Source organism: Haliotis rubra, unplaced genomic scaffold (assembly GCF_003918875.1).
Source record: "Haliotis rubra isolate DU_JTF1 unplaced genomic scaffold, ASM391887v1 Scf711, whole genome shotgun sequence".
NCBI lineage: Eukaryota > Metazoa > Mollusca > Gastropoda > Lepetellida > Haliotidae > Haliotis > Haliotis rubra.
The window spans coordinates 270,352-288,049 of record NW_025767426.1 but is presented as its reverse complement, the minus strand read 5'-3'; the positions used below and the strand labels follow the sequence as shown (position 1 = coordinate 288,049).

General features: G+C 38.2%; 1 protein-coding gene across 1 annotated transcript in view; it reads left to right on the top strand.

Moving 5' to 3' along the window:
- The window catches only part of LOC124259176 (misshapen-like kinase 1), a 186,133-nt gene that overhangs the window by 43,506 nt on the left and 124,929 nt on the right, over positions 1–17,698 (top strand). Inside the window, 5 exon segments of the mRNA XM_046693274.1 lie at positions 2,145–2,189; positions 3,929–4,009; positions 5,640–5,688; positions 13,836–13,897; positions 15,693–15,783. Of these exon segments, the coding sequence (XP_046549230.1) occupies positions 2,145–2,189; positions 3,929–4,009; positions 5,640–5,688; positions 13,836–13,897; positions 15,693–15,783 (328 nt within the window).

The window sequence follows — 17,698 nt, the reverse complement described above, 5'->3', positions numbered from 1 at the left end:
CAGTAACAGCATATTTTTACATATACAGTAGCAGTTAGTGGTGTATATTTTTACATATACAGTAACAGTTAATGGTGTATATTTATACATATACAGTAGCAGTTAGTGGTGTATATTTATTCATATACAGTAACAGTTAGTGGTGTATATTTTTACATGTACAGTAGCAGTTAGTGGTGTATATATATTCATATACAGTAACAGTTAGTGGTGTATATTTTTACATATACAGTAACAGTTAGTGGTGTATATTTATACATATACAGTAACAGTTAGTGGTGTATATTTATACATATACAGTAACAGTTAGTGGTGCATATTTTTACATATACAGTAGCAGTTAGTGGTGTATATATTTACAATACAGTAGCAGTTAGTGGTGTATATTTATAGATATACAGTAAAACTTAGTGGTGTATATTTATACATATACAGTAACAGTTAGTGGTGCATATTTTTACATATACAGTAGCAGTTAGTGGTGTATATATTTACATATACAGTAGCAGTTAGTGGCGTACATTTTTACATATACAGTAGCAGTTAGTGGTTTATATTTTAACACATACAGTTGCAGCTAGTGGTGTAAATTTATACATATACAGTAACAGTAAGTGGTGTATATATTTAGATATACAGCAGCAGTTAGTGTATATATTTAGATATACTGTAGCAGTTAGTGGTGTATATTTTAACACATACAATAGCAGTTAGTGGTGTATATTTTAACACATACAGTAGCAGTTAGTGGTGTATAGTTTAACACATACAGTAGCAGTTAATGGTTAGATATACACAGAGTAGCAGTTAGTGGTGTATAGTTTAACACGTACAGTAGCAGTTAGTGGTGTATAATTTAACACATACAGTAGCAGTTAGTGGTGTACATTTTAATACATACAGTAGCAGTTAGTGGTGTATAGTTTAACACATACAGTAGCAGTTAGTGGTTAGATATACATATACAGTAGCAGTAAGTGGTGTATATTTTAACACATACAGTAGCAGTTAGTGGGGTATATATTATAACACATACAGTAGCAGTTAGTGGGGTATATTTTAACACATACAGTAACAGTTAGTGGTGTATAGTTTAACACATACAGTAGCAGTTAGTGGTATATAGTTTAACACATACAGTAGCAGTTAGTGGTGTATATTTTAACGCATACAGTAGCAGTTAGTGGTGTATAGTTTAACACATACAGTAGCAGTTAGTGGTATATAGTTTAACACATACAGTAGCAGTTAGTGGTGTACAGTTTAACACATACATTAGCACTTAGTGGTGTATATTTTAACACATACATTAGCAGTTAGTGGTGAGATATACACATACAGTAGCAGTTAGTGGTTAGATATACACATACAGTAGCAGTTAGTGGTTAGATATACACATACAGTAGCAGTTAGTGGTTAGATATACACATACAGTAGCAGTTAGTGGTTAGATATACACATACAGTAGCAGTTAGTGGTTAGATATACACATACAGTAGCAGTTAGTGGTGAGATATACACATACAGTAGCAGTTAGTGGTTAGATATACACAGTAGCAGTTATTATACAGTAGCAGTTAGTGGTGTATAGTTTAACACATACAGTAGCAGTTAGTGGTGAGATATACACATACAGTAGCAGTTAGTGGTTAGATATACACATACAGTAGCAGTTAGTGGTTAGATATACATATTTAAGGGTGTGCAATGTACAGTAGTAGTTAAGGGTGTTTTCCTTTACATTATCAGTAGCTGTTACTCATGATTTGTCCCTTTTTACATATAACACAGTTGTGTTTGGTGCCCTTTTATACATCGGACTTCTACAAGGTAAACAGAAATACCCTCATTAGGTTACAAAACATTTCACAGTACTTTAGCCATGTTACAATGCCTATTGAATACATGAGTCTTGTTACAACCTCAGTACTTGAGTCATGTTACAATACATAAAGTAATGATAACATGCATCTTGCACTACAACAAAATATGATACAATCCAGGTGCACCCTTGAAAAGTCAGTGGAATCAAACTGGCATTTACCCGTTTTGCTAGAACTTTTATTTGACCATGAACTGGCACACCTGAATTATTGAGAGATGTGAGAAGTTTGTCACTCAACAGACTTTATTTCTGTGTTTAGGAGGAGGAAGAGGAGATCAAACTGGAAATCAATGTGCTCAAAAAAGTAAGTATCTCGTGAAAACAGATCCTCATCTGCCGGATGCAAGACTTCCTTATTCTAAGGCTCCTTTCTGAACCATTCAGGGAAGGTTTATTGTGGGCTTTCACTGGGCTTCAGAATTGGTTTCATTTTCCTAAGATTTCACTTTCCTTGATCTTTGTTACATTTGTGTGACTTCTGACATGTTTTGATTTATACAGACTCAACATATGTTATATTTGGGATTACACTTTCTTAGTGAAGTACAGAGTCTAGTACTTTTGGGGTTGAGTCCCATCCGGGATTCGAACCCACACCCTCAGAGTCAGGCACCTAATCGCCAGCACACAAAGTCAGACGCCTAGACTATTAAGACTTGTCCTTATAAGATAAGAATGCTTTGCAGCTCATTTCAGTTTGATCAGTCTGTGACTTCAGCCACAGTTCTGAAGTCCGGGTCAAGTAAAATTGTGTTTGGTATAAGCAATAAATTCTACAGACCATAATTCTAAGAACTGGCTTCGGATTCTCTCAGAAGGTTTTGACACAGGCTACTGCATCCAAATAGGACATTCAGTTTAAATTTCTCGGGACTCAATGTGCCAGATGTATAGATTACAGTTTAGATCATATATGAAGTGCTACCTCAATGTTCAAAGCCTATATTTCAACTTTAAATGATACATAGTTTCTACATAAGCTCAAGCAACTCATGAATAAGTTGGTAACCTTTTGTATCATATTTACCTGTCACAGTGTACCTTGTAATCTTCTGATTTTCCTGGGCCTTGAGGTAGCATTATGGTTAAAGCATTTGCTCATCAAGCTAAAGACCCTGGTTCAATTCCCATCATGGTTAATATTTGTGAAGCCCATTTCTGATGCCCCTGCTACGATATTGCATAAATAGTGCTACAAGCATCATTAAACTATATTCACCCACTCAATCACTTATTATTCCCCTCAACGCGTTTTGCGGGGGGTATTAAAATGGACTCCGTCCGTGCGTGGTCGTCCGTCCGTCCGTCCGTCCATGCACATTTGTCTTTTCCGGAGCAGAACTCTAAAACCGTTCACTATTTCTTCACCAAACTGGGCACAAAGATAGATCTGGTGGTGTACTGGTGCCTTTTGGTAGTTTTGGAATTCTGAATAAAACATATTTGGCGTTTCCATGGTAACAAGTTCGACTTAGCCTGAAATTAGTGGTAGTGCTCTTTTCCGGAGCAGAACTCTAAAACCGTTCACTATTTCTTCACCAAACTTGGCACATAGATTTATCTGGTGGTGTACTGGTGCCTTTTGGTAGTTTTGGAATTCTGAATAAAATATTTTTGGCATTTCCATGGCAACAAGTTTGACATAGACTGAAATTGGTGATAGTGCTCCTTTCTGGAGCAGAACTTTTCTATATACAAACCTAAATATTTGACATAATCATAACTCGTAGACATAATCATGAAGAGTATTTTGCCATTGCAGGGGATATTGATGACTTTGTCTTCTTGTCTGATTTTGGGTTTGTAAAAGGTAATATTTGTGAAGCCCATTTCTGATGTGTCACTGACCGTGATATTCCTAGAATAGTGCTAAAAGCCATGTTAAACCATACTCACTCACTCACTCGTCTGATTTTAAGTTTGTAATAGGTAATATTTGTGAAACCCATACGTGTCATCATTGTCATTTCAGTGATATTTTGAGTCTGAGAGAGTATGAAACACAAACATATTGGTTCATTAAATATGTCATGTCCTTTTCAGTATTCCCATCACCGGAATATTGCTACATACTATGGTGCTTTTATCAAGAAGGGGCCGCCCGGCAAGGATGACCAGCTGTGGGTAAGTGTGCTGGGCTACTGAGGCAAACAGTAATGACTCCAGGAAGGTAGGGAGGCTTGTAATCTCAAGCCTGTAAGCAGGCCTACCATACAAACGGTAAACAAATCATCAAAACTGAACTCATATACACCAAAACAGAACAAAAATCACCAAAATAGGAAAATAAACTTCCCAAACTGCAACAATATCCTCTAAAACCGAAACAATACATCTGTAATGGAAGACTAATCGTTTGAAGTGGAAACAAAACTCGCGTATCAGCTATGAAAGCGCGCGAGAACGGTCGCCGAGCGTACAAAACGGCAGTCATAGCATCCCAACACAACATGCAAATCGTCAAAGATGGCGGCGAGTGGAGACGAATAGGCTTTGGTACATAATTGTGTTTCGTCACTATGAGTCTAATCTTGAAAATTTGATATCAGGAGGTAGTGCATAAACCCCCTATTGTAGTAAGCTTCAAACCTATACTTCTCAGTGTCAGGCTTGCAATTCTGCACAATGTGGTCCCTCGTTCGACCGAATACTTGGGATTTCTTGTCAACATGCCGTGCTACTGTTTCTCTTCAGTTTTGTAAATAAAGTATTCATAGCGTCACATTCAACATTACTATATTTTAGTGATTTAAAATTTTACAAAAACTTTGTTCATTCTCTGTGAATTGCATATCTAATCCTTGAAATAAAATAGCTGGTAGTGTTTTCATCATACGTTAATGAAGACGGTTTATTTTTTTCAATAAATGAGATTTTTTATTAAGTGACACCTGCTCAGAATTGAAAAAACCAGGGATGACATTGTAGGGCACTGTATGGAAGTCATAACAGCTACCAACACAAGGCTTAGATGCTTTCCCAGGATTTATCCCTTTTTGAATGCAGTGTCACAATATAAGGCATCTGTGTATGAAATACTTGGAACTGCTTGCAACAATAATTTATGAAGCACAATGAAGTTGGCAGTGTTCAACAGCATGTACAGTTTTCTAAAATTAAAAGACAGTATCTAGCATCTAAGAGTAACAAGCTGATATATTAATGCCAATGGATCAACTAGTCTTTGAAAGGTTCTTCTAAATATTTGTCTGTGAACTTTGATGTAAGACCAAAACCAAAGTGAAGTAAACTTTCTTGCAGTCTATTATGATCAGATGATACAAATCCTCATATTATTACAGTCTACTGTAAGCGAAGCCAAATTTTATATTTTGGACAGACCATGTCTTTGGTCTGTCTTCACGGTTATGTTTGTTTGGTGTTTAATGCCGCACTCAGCAATATTCAAGCTGTATGGCAGCGGTCTGTAATTAATCGAGTCTGAACCAGACAATCCTGTTATCCACAGCGTGAGCATGGATCTACGCATCATCACCATTATGATTTGACAAGCGCGCCTGCAGACTTTCTTCTTCTATTTTCAACATTGGGATGATGTGGTAGCTGGTTAAAGCACTTGCTCATCACGCCAAAGATCCGGGTTTGGATTGATCAAATGTGTGAAGCCCAATTCTAGAGTTCTAGATATTGCTGGAATATTGCTAAAAGTAAAACCATACTCACGACTTTTTCACTTCAGTTTTGTATTAGCAAAGTCCTTCATCCTACAGTAAGTGTGATGTTTCTGTTTCAGCTTGTTATGGAATTCTGCGGTGCTGGCTCAGTGACAGATTTAGTCAAAGGTGAGTTGAATGTCACATATTATCACAGTTTATCATGTTTTATTCTATTTAAAAGTGGACCCGTGAAGATCTGGGGTAGAATAGGTCTTCAGCAACCCATGCTTGCCACAAAAGGCGACTATGGTTGTCGTAAGAGGCGACTAACGGGTCGGGTGGTCAACCTCACTGACTTGGTTGACACATGTCATCGGTTCCCAATTGCGCAGATCGATGTTCATGATGTTGATCACTGGACTGTCTGGTCCAGACTCGATTATTTACAGAGTGCGGCATAAAACTAAACTCACTCACTCACTATTTAAAAGTGCAAGCAGCCATTGTTATTAATTAATAAGAGAACCTTCCCTTATGAGATATAATCAATGGCTGCTGGTTAACCAATCCACAATCAGATGACTTTGATCTAAATCACATACATGAGTGATGGTAGATATGGTAGAATATACCATACGTAGCTGTGAGAGACGTAGATGTTATTTATGCCTCAAGACTACTGCTGTATCAAGGAAGACAAGATAAACTGGTGGTTGATAGCATGAGCAGTGATTCATCAACTCAAACTTTATAAGGCATCCATTTGTTATCCCCCCCCCCCCGGACGCCTCGTCCGTCCGTAATCATTTTGTTTCCAGAGCATAACTCGAAAACCGTTCGATATTTTTCAACAAAAATTGGTAGATATATCAAACAGAACCTAAGGTGGTGCCTTTTGCTATTTACAATATTTATATTTTTCTCGGTTTCCATGGAAACGATTTGGACTTAGTTTTAGAAAAAAGTCAAGCTGGACTTAAAGTAACTGTCAGATGATTTGTTTTTCAAATATGTGGGGCCAGGGGGATATCATCTTTTGATGACTCTTGTTCTAATAATCATCCAATTAGTAAGTTAGGTAACCTAAATGACAAGCATTCATTCATTCATTCATTCATTCATTCTTGGCCTATTTGAATGTAGAATAATAATAATGTAGAATATTTATAGTGCACATTTCCTGGCTTCATATCCTGCTCAAAGCGCGCACAAATATGATCTTATTATTGTTACCCCTGATAACCCAAGCTGCCTGTGAGGTGCTAGAAGGTTAATAGTCACGTCTTATCCCGCCGGGTACCCATTTTCAGCAAGGTGAACAGAGGCAATTTTGAGCAATCTCACATGTATCGCATGTGCTTCGTTGTGGGGCAGGACTGAGGTCCTAGAAACTCTCAGGAGTCAAGTTGACAAACATGGTCACTCTATCAAGGGAGTCTCTTTGCACCCAACATTTTACAGACATAATATTATCTTAGTACTAAGGTGATTGTATCTCCTAAACTGTGACAAAAGCTTGTTAATTTTAGTTTAGATAGTTTTAGTAGTCACTGCTCCAAGTTTCCACACTTGCAGTAATAGCGTAAATCCCTTCCTGTCATGGAATAATTAGGGGTGGGTATTGCAGAGAATTTTCATATTGCGATATATTGCGATGCGGAAGCATCTATTGCGATATGTATTGATATATATTGCAAGGATTATTTTTTAAACAAAAACTACTTATAATCGAGTAAATGCTTGATTATAAAACAAAAACACAACAAAATCACTATGATTGATTAACCTTTTATAAAAACCTTTAATAATGACAAAATGATAATGTAAGTAACATTTGGCACTAATGAAACAGTGAAAAGAACAATTCAAAAAACGGAAATATCCGAAGATTTCCGAGTGTTACAAAGTTTTTCGATCAGTTTTTGGGTTTTCGATCAGCGTATCGCAATACGTATCGTTTTCATGTCTGAACCGGTAAATACCGGTAAACCGGTTATATTGCGCAGCCCTAGGAATAATAAAGATAATTGTGACAGCTCTAATAGTAATCAAGCATAAGGAATATGATCATCATTATTTCTAATAGCCCTTGAGACATCAAATTAAGAAGGTATGGAAGATGTGTTTGTTAAATGAAGATGTATGTCCCTTGCTCCAGCAAGTAGTTACGCAATTAGCTGGAGGAAGGAAACCGCAATCTCATCCTGACACTGGTAAGATAATCCACATGTTACCTAACGCCCCCATCACCAAGTGAGATGGATCCAACCTGTGCCTATCTCCCCAGCAACACAGAAACATACAAATACCAGTTACATTATTATACAGGAATCGGTTTAATGTCATCACATTTTACACTTGACTGTATTGTTTTGTTTTGTGATATTAAATTACATGGACCTTAGAGAAAAATATCCTTTTTGCCTGAAGGAAAAATGTTTTGGCTGAGAGGAAAGGTGGTTTCTTCATTTTGTCAGTCTGTTAATATCAGTGCTTGTATTTAAAAATAACAAAATACATATCAGATGTGCCAGTGATGTTATTTACTTGAAAACAGAAGGAGACAACATATTTTCTTGAACTGATGGAGGGTTGTCCGTGGTGGATGTCTGTGGAGACTTGAATGTGTATGTGAGTGTGGCTTGGGTTAGGGATGTTTGTGAGGCAAACACAGCTGTAGGGGGCTAATGGTGGTCAGATGACTGGTGTGAGACCACGACACACGTGTGACTGGAGACGACTGACGATGTGCAGTGTGACTTCGGATGACTTGTCTGTCTGAATGACTCCACCGACCCACAGACAGGATGCTTGATCAGGAAGTCCTGTATCCATGAACCTGGCGGTCAGGAATGTAAACATGTAGCGCCTGTATTGGACATCGATGATGTGACAGTAGACTAACTCTCAATGTATATGATATGATTTTGATAGAGACAGATAAGTCGATTTAAATTGAAAAGTTGCTTGGAGATTTAGAACCTGAAACTTAGGAAATCTAGACTAGCTTCATTTAAGGCTTTTGAATTGAAGAAAAGGTTGGGTGGAAGGGAAAATATTGTGGTTCAGGGACTAAGACAGATTAGAGTACACAATGCCATGTAGAAAGTGGTCAAATGTGCCTGGGGATGAATTCCAGATATGACTGAACCAAACAAATTACGAAAATCTGTACTTCACTGAGACAATGTAATCCCATATATCACATATCTTACATGAGACAGATTAGGTATGACATCTACACAAAAGGATATTACAAATACATATTAATTGATTCAAAAGCATGCTTTGTCAGCAAGAATGTTTAAAATTGTTTTCCAAGAAAATGTCCAATATTTCACTGCTAGTTCATCTTGTGTTTATCATTGGTCTACGTATAGAAATGGGTGCTCTGTTGTCATGTTACAGATAGCTCCTTGTACATGTATGATTGTATCTTAACATGAAGCTGAGATGTGTTTCATTGCTATGAAATACTGAGGAGATAATGTACACAAGAAATAAGCAGCAGGCAATCCCACCTTGACACTAATATCCTAGTCAGTGGTTGAGTAGTATATTTATGTGCAAGCTTATAATCCATGTTATGATTCAACAGGTTAACTAATACGAATCCGTCCATGCACCAATTCACACTTAATCATCAACCAACACAATTGCCAGCCAGGATTACAGACATAGCTCAATAATTGCAAATGTTTGATAAATAACAGGTGAATAATATTAACCAACTTGGCTGTAAGTCCTCCAAGCCAGCACTGATCTGACTTGATCCTATTAGAAGTGAAATCAGTGACTCACCTTGTTTCTTACCAACGTTACACATATCAGTGGGTCTGCTGCAGCAGAGTATTAGGGAAAGTGAAAACAGAACTTTCTTTAGTGAACTTCTCAGTCATTCTTTGTTTAACAGGGGCGGTGGGGTAGCCTAGTGGTTAAAGCGTTGTCTCGTCACGCCGAAGACCCGGGTTCGAATCCCCACATGGGTACAATGTGTAAAGCCCATTTCTGGTGTCCCCAGCCGTGATGTTGCTGGAATATTGCTAAAAGTGGCGTAAAACAAAACTCAGTCAGTCAGTCTTTGTTTAACAGAATGAGTACCTAGACTTTTAGGCGAATAAGGCAGCAAAAGATTTTGATCAGCAGATTTGATTTATTAGAAAAACAATACAAACAAATTGGTTAGATTTTAATTTGCTTGACCATCAAGCTGGATCAGAAAAAATTAAAAGATGCAAATGAAACATTTATGTACAATAGTAGTTGCTGTTGTTGACTTGCTGCATTTATGAAGCCTAAACTGTTGCCAACCAGTGACGAAAGCCTCTAAAGTATATAATATATACCAGTATCTATGGTATTGTACAAAATGCGAAGCCCATTTCTGGTGTACCCCACCGTGATATTGCTGGAATATTGCTAAAAGCAGCGTAAAACCCAACTCACTCACTATGGTATTGTATAATTTATGCATGTTAAAGCACTTTCAGAAGTGTTAGCATTTACTTTTTCATACAAATCAAACAACACCAAGCAACTAAATACAAAATGCAATTAACAAATATTGATATTTTTTTTTTAACAAATAAAGAGGATTGGTTTTGAAAAGTGTGTAAACCGTGAAAGCAGACCATACTGGCCTACGACTGCTGGCCTGCTGTTGATATCTCCACTTAGTGATGTGACACACCAAATAAGGTGCAGTATGTCAAGTGTGTAGGTGAGGGTTCTTGATGTGGGAAAAAATATCATTGCAAATATGTCAGAGGTTTGTTGATGACGCGCCTGCACGTTGAGATATGTGCTTGCTGAAATTAACGAGTTCATTATCACGAACGTGTGAAAAGTTAAAAATGGTCATTTGAGACTTCATAGATTTCTTGTAATTTTTTAAACATCATGTGTCTCCATTGATTTGGGCATTTTGCCAGGTTAGATAAATGGTCTTATGTGTGCCTTTGGGTAAGATGTAGCGTACTGTTATTTTTTAATGTTTGAACTTTGTGTTCAAGTTGTACTCTATTAACATATGCAGTGTTGTGACAGTGTTGAGAAATGCCTTTCACCTTTTTCGATACTGTTGTATAGATCTATAACATTTAATTTCCTGTTTCAAGCTCAGTATCTGATCTGTGTAAGCAGATTACCATATGTCACTACTGGTATCAATAAGTCCTCTACATAGGTGCACGTAAGAGGCAGCATGGATTTGGTGGCCTGACCTATATCTCATGACTCCATGTCAACCACTAGTTTGTATGACAGTGGTGTGTCATCATACCTGTATGTCATGTTTCGCCATGTCAACCACTAGTTTGTATGACAGGTGTGTCATCAAACCTGTATTTCATGTTGCCATGTCAACCACTAGTTTGTATGACAGTGTTGTGTCATCATACCTGTATGTCATGACTCACCATGTCAACCACTAGTTCGTATGACAGTGGTGTGTCATCATACCTGTATGTCATGACTCACCATGTCAACCACTAGTTCGTATGACAGTGGTGTGTCATCATACCTGTATGTCATGACTCATTATGTCAACCACTAGTTTGTATGACAGTGATGTGTCATCATACCTGTATGTTATGTGTCACCATGTCAACCACTAGTTTGTGTGACAGTGTTGTGTCATCATACCTGTATGTCATGTGTCGCCATGTCAACCACTAGTTTGTGTGACAGTGGTGTGTCATCATACCTGTATGTCATCATTCACCATGTCAACCACTAGTTTGTATGACAGTGGTGTGTCATCATACCTGTATGTTATGTGTCGCCATGTCAACCACTAGTTTGTATGACAGTGATGTGTCATCATACCTGTATGTCATGTGTCGCCATTTTAACCACTAGTTTGTATGACAGTGATGTGTCATCATACCTGTATGTCATGTGTCGCCATGTCAACCACTAGTTTGTGTGACAGTGTTGTGTCATCATACCTGTATGTCATGTGTCGCCATGTCAACCACTAGTTTGTATGACAGTGGTGTGTCATCATACCTGTATGTCATGTGTCGCCATGTCAACCACTAGTTTGTATGACAGTGATGTGTCATCATACCTGTATGTCATGTGTCGCCATGTCAACCACTAGTTTGTGTGACAGTGGTGTGTCATCATACCTGTATGTCATCATTCACCATGTCAACCACTAGTTTGTATGACAGTGGTGTGTCATCATACCTGTATGTTATGTTTATTAATAGCATGTCAACCACTAGTTTGTGTGACAGTGGTGTGTCATCATACCTGTATGTTATGTGTATTATGTAATGCATGTCAACCACTAGTTTGTATGACAGTGATGTGTCATCATACCTGTATGTCATGTAATAGCCATTTTAACCACTAGTTTGTATGACAGTGATGTGTCATCATACCTGTATGTCATGTGTCGCCATGTCAACCACTAGTTTGTGTGACAGTGTTGTGTCATCATACCTGTATGTCATGTGTCGCCATGTCAACCACTAGTTTGTATGACAGTGGTGTGTCATCATACCTGTATGTCATGTGTCGCCATTTTAACCACTAGTTTGTGTGACAGTGTTGTGTCATCATACCTGTATGTCATGTGTCGCCATGTCAACCACTAGTTTGTATGACAGTGTTGTGTCATCATACCTGTATGTTATGTGTCGCCATGTCAACCACTAGTTTGTATGACAGTGATGTGTCATCATACCTGTATGTTATGTGTCACCATGTCAACCACTAGTTCGTATGACAGTGATGTGTCATCATACCTGTATGTCATGACTCACCATGTCAACCACTAGTTTGTATGACAGTGTTGTGTCATCATACCTGTATGTTATGTGTCACCATGTCAACCACTAGTTTGTATGACAGTGATGTGTCATCATACCTGTATGTCATGTTGCCATGTCAACCACTAGTTTGTATGACAGTGTTGTGTCATCATACCTGTATGTTATGTGTCGCCATTTCAACCACTAGTTTGTATGACAGTGATGTGTCATCATACCTGTATGTCATGACTCACCATGTCAACCACTAGTTTGTATGACAGTGTTGTGTCATCATACCTGTATGTTATGTGTCGCCATGTCAACCACTAGTTTGTATGACAGGTGTGTCATCATACCTGTATGTCATGTCTCCCCATGTCAACCACTAGTTTGTATGACAGTGGTGTGTCATCCTACCTGTATGTCATGTTGCCATGTCAACCACTAGTTTGTATGACAGGTGTGTCATCATACCTGTATGTCATGACTCATCATGTCAACCACTAGTTTGTATGACAGTGTTGTGTCATCATACCTGTATGTCATGTGTCACCATGTCAACCACTAGTTTGTGTGACAGTGGTGTGTCATCATACCTGTATGTTATGTGTCGCCATGTCAACCACTAGTTTGTATGACAGGTGTGTCATCATACCTGTATGTCATGACTCACCATGTCAACCACTAGTTTGTGTAACAGTGATGTGTCATCATACCTGTATGTCATGTTGCCATGTCAACCACTAGTTTGTGTGACAGTGGTGTGTCATCCTACCTGTATGTCATGTTGCCATGTCAACCACTAGTTTGTATGACAGTGGTGTGTCATCATACCTGTATGTCATCATTCACCATGTCAACCACTAGTTTGTATGACAGTGATGTGTCATCATACCTGTATGTCATGACTCACAATGTCAACCATGACTGTCATATGTCATCATACCCCAGTGACAGAACTCAACATGTCTCAAAATGGTTTCTATGGTCCATGAACCATTTTTCACACTTCATGGTGATATAATTGCATGCTGAAGCATAAAGGAACAAACACATTGTTTGAAGACATGCACAGCTGGAACCAGTTTTCTGGGAGTCAGCTTCGTTATGGCGCACGATTATTCTTATAGACAAAGGTATAATCAACTCATCAGTGTGAACATTCAAAACATGTACTAAATTATGTTTTTAAGGTTTTCATGTATTTATCATGCCACACTAAAACAGTATAACTTTAGTTTCCCCACCAGCCCAGGTATCTGTGCAGCAGTGTGTTTTGTCATCGTTCTGGCCAATATTCAAGCTGACAGATACAAATACGGAGCTGGGCTCCAAGTTTCCATTTATGGATTCTAAGTAATCAATGTGAATTGTCCACATGTTTCTCAGAAACCTTCTAATTCTTCAGATTTGGCAGGTAGGGGATAATACCTGCTTATTCTACACAGATGAAATAGGAGTCATTGTTCACCAACACCCACAGCAGTTTGTTAAAGTCCACAGTTTGCTTGCAAATTCTTCTTGATGTTTTGAATCAAATTTTGATCATGCTTTTCTCTCATCTTGTTCCAGCAACAAAGGGCAACTGTCTGAAGGAAGAATGGATTGCCTATATTGCCAGGGAGATCCTGCGGGTGGGTAGCATGTCAGTCTGAATGAATGATCAAATACACGAAGTGAAACTGGTCCATTACACTAACCGAAAAATATGTTGTGATCAATACTTCAGCAGGAGGATAAATATTTATCATGAAACGTTCAAGATGATTTTTTTTTAGAGTTTTTTTTATGTAAATAAACATGAATTCAGTGTTTCATTGCTGTGTCTATATTTATACTATTAGCGTCCTTCAAATACATGTGTAAGTTTGTGAAGAGGATTCTTGAGTCATTGGTTGTACGAATCTTTAACTGACTTGAGGGTTAACATTGTTTTAGTGAAGATGAAAATAAACAAATATGAAAGAACTTTTGGAGGTATTATATCGTTATAAAATGACCGCTTCCGTGGTGTAGTGGTTAGAGCGTCCGCTCGGAGAGCGGAAGGTCGCTGGTTCAATCCCCGACCGCGTCATACCAAAAGACGTTAAAATATGGTACTTGTTGGTCCCTGCCTGGTGCTCGGCATTAATGGGTACAACAAGGACTGGTCGGCTCGGAGTCAGTATACTGTTTTGAGTGGGGTATTCAAGCTTCACTGTGTCGTGGTATCTCAGTGGGCTAGCACTATAAAACCAGCTTAAGTCTGGGCTAGTACAAGCAGATACACATACACATGCATGCACGTCGTCATATGAGCGAAATATTCTCAAGTACGACGTTAAACCCAATTTCACCTCTACTCACCTCGTTATAAAATGTTTTATGAAATATTTATTAAGGATCCACTGTATGTTGAACATTATAGAAATAAACATTTCAATGAGTAATAACATTATTAGGTAACCATTTGTGGTAAAGTTTGGAATATTGATGTTTAATTATAAATACATTGTGACACTGTTAAAATGATGTAGATCATTTCTTTTCTTTCACCTGTATTATTTACTTTATGATTGTGACATGGATGTAGATGTAGATAACATTATCGTTTATTTAATACCACACTGAGCAGTATTTCAGTTATATGACGGCAGTCAAATAATCAAGTCTGGACCAAACAATCCAGTGATTTACATCATGAGGATCTATCCAGAGATGCCAACCCTTACGCTTTAGGCATAATTATTACGATTTTGACCATTAAATTACACCATTACACTTAATCTGCGAAAATTACGCTTTACTACTCGTTTTACGAAAATCAATAGAGTGGATAAATTTTCACAGGGAAGTGTTTCGTAACGCACAGGTGCAGGGGTGCACAAATGGCCTTGCACCGATAGGAATCGCTTACTCTTAGCATCTCACTCATTCTAATTAACTTGCCAGGAATTAACGTATTTTGAGTCATATGACCAACAATTTTCGATGTATGGAGCTTCATAATGATTGGTCACATGTGTTTCTGCCTAGAATCTTCCTTTCGTGAAACCCTGTGCTACGTTGAAGCGATCGGCAGACAAATATTACACTTTTTAGGTCCAAATTACACTTTCTGACCTCTAGTATTACACTTAGGCCCAAAATAGGGTTGGCATCTCTGTCTATCTACGAAAGTGGGATGCAATGATCCAAGTCAGCAAGCCTGACCACCTGGGCCTCCTTTCACAAAGCACTAAGGTGATCGTAAGTCACTAAGGTAACCTTAGTGCAATGTTAAAGAATGGGCGTTAAGGTTAACCTTAGTAAAGGTTGCTTCGTGAAAGGAGCCCCTGATCCTGTCAGTCACCAACATGGGCTTATGAAGGCCGATTCTGACCTGAAATGTGGATGACTGAAGTATGGTGACTGACCCATGTATATGACCATGCTATATTCATGTTCCAGGGCCTAGCCCACCTACATCAAAACCGAGTCATCCACAGGGATATCAAAGGCCAAAATGTTTTATTAACAGACAACGCAGAAGTCAAATTAGGTGAGTACAGAGTGCAATTCAGAGTTTCAGGTGCATCATGTGACTCTGATAATTATTGAGTGCATACACCATGAACAGGATGTAAAGCTAACCAGAGAGGGTTTTTGTCAACATTAAAAAAGACAGAAGGATTAGATAAACTTATCATTCGAAATCACTCATTTGCATTTTGTTAACAGTAATTACCAATATGTTGAACTGATATAGTACAGCTAACCAGCCTTTGTGGGTGAGATATTAGTGATAACTGATTATGTCAAATTGGTGTACCATATATTGTGATGTACCTTGATTGCAGCAATATCTCCAGTGGTTGTTTTCATTTTTGCCGGTATTTACTGGTTCAGACATGAAAGCGATACGCATGGCGATACACTGATCGAAAACCGGTATTTTGACATGCATTCGGAAAACTTCGTAACACTCGGAAATCTTCGGATATTTCCGTTTTTTAAGTTGTTCCTTTCCTTTTTTCTAATTTGTGCCAAATATTATTTACATTTGTTTTTTTGTCATGATTAAAAGTTTTTATTAAATCTTAATCAAGCATAGTGATTTTGTTGTGTTTTTGCTTTATAAATCAAGCATTAACTCGATTATACGTAGTTTGTTGTTGAAAAAAACCTGCTTGCAATATATTGCAATACATATCGCAATATAAGCTTTTGCATCGCAATATATCGCAATATGCAAATTCTCTGCAATATACCCACCCCTAATAATAACAGGAATTCAGCAGAGGCCCCGTAAAATACGTTTTCAGTGTCAAATGCATTCAGTAAGCATGGTCATAAGAGGTTTGTTTGTTGTTTTATGTCGCACTCAGCACTATACGGCGGTGGTCTGTATATAATCAAGTCCCGACCAGAAATCCAGTGATCAACAGCATGAGCATCAATCTAAGTATTCTGTAAGATGGATTACATCTTATAGAATCAGCTAGGGCTGGGACAAGGAGCTGAAATAGGGGGAAAATGAACTGCCATGGCTCTTTGTCATTGCCTGACTCTGACTTGAGTATTTGGTTGTTTCTGATGTCATAGAAATTGATTGTTTACCTTATTTATTGACTCCATTTTGCTTTTATCCAAGAATTTTTTTTAAATAGCTTCTTGGAGATTTATGCATTTTAAGAAATTGCACAGTTGCAAACTCTAACTAGTACATAAAACCCTCAAGAAACAGTTTGTGCAAGTGAATTTGTATACTTAATAAAGAGAATTCAATTGTCTTTCTTATAGTGAATGCAATTTCATTGGCCTACTGCAGCCACAGTCCACTGGTAACAGTTTTAAGTGGTTGTCAACCTGTATCATGTAGAGAGTTATCTCTCTTGCTATGGTACTCGAGTCTTGTAAAGAGGAGTGAGTTTAGTTTTACGCCGCAATCAGCAATATTCCAGCTATATGGCGGCGGTCTGTAAATAATCGAGTCTGGACCAGACAATCCAGTGATCAACAGCATGAGCATCGATCTGCGCAATGGGGAACCGATGACATGTGTCAACCAAGTCATCGAGCCTGACCACCCGATCCCGTTAGTCGCCTCTTGCGACAAGCATGGGTTACTGAAGGTTCATTCTAACCCGGGACCTTCACTGGTCTTGTAAACAGGATGAGTCTCTCCCGATCCAACCCAATATTAACTAACGGAATCCCTGTCATCGCCCCAGATGCAACAATGCTCATGAAACTTAACAAGGCAGTTTCATTACAGATATATATCTCCACTTTGGGATGTCCTGTTCAGCAACATGTGTAAATGTCCACTTTGGGAAAGCTTGTCATGTAACCCCCTCTAACATCATTCACTCCTATATGGACTAGTTGCTGCATAGGACTGACTGGTCCTGATACCTGTCAAACATAACATTATTGGCAGTTGTTTTGTGGTACTAATGTTATTTGTTGTATCT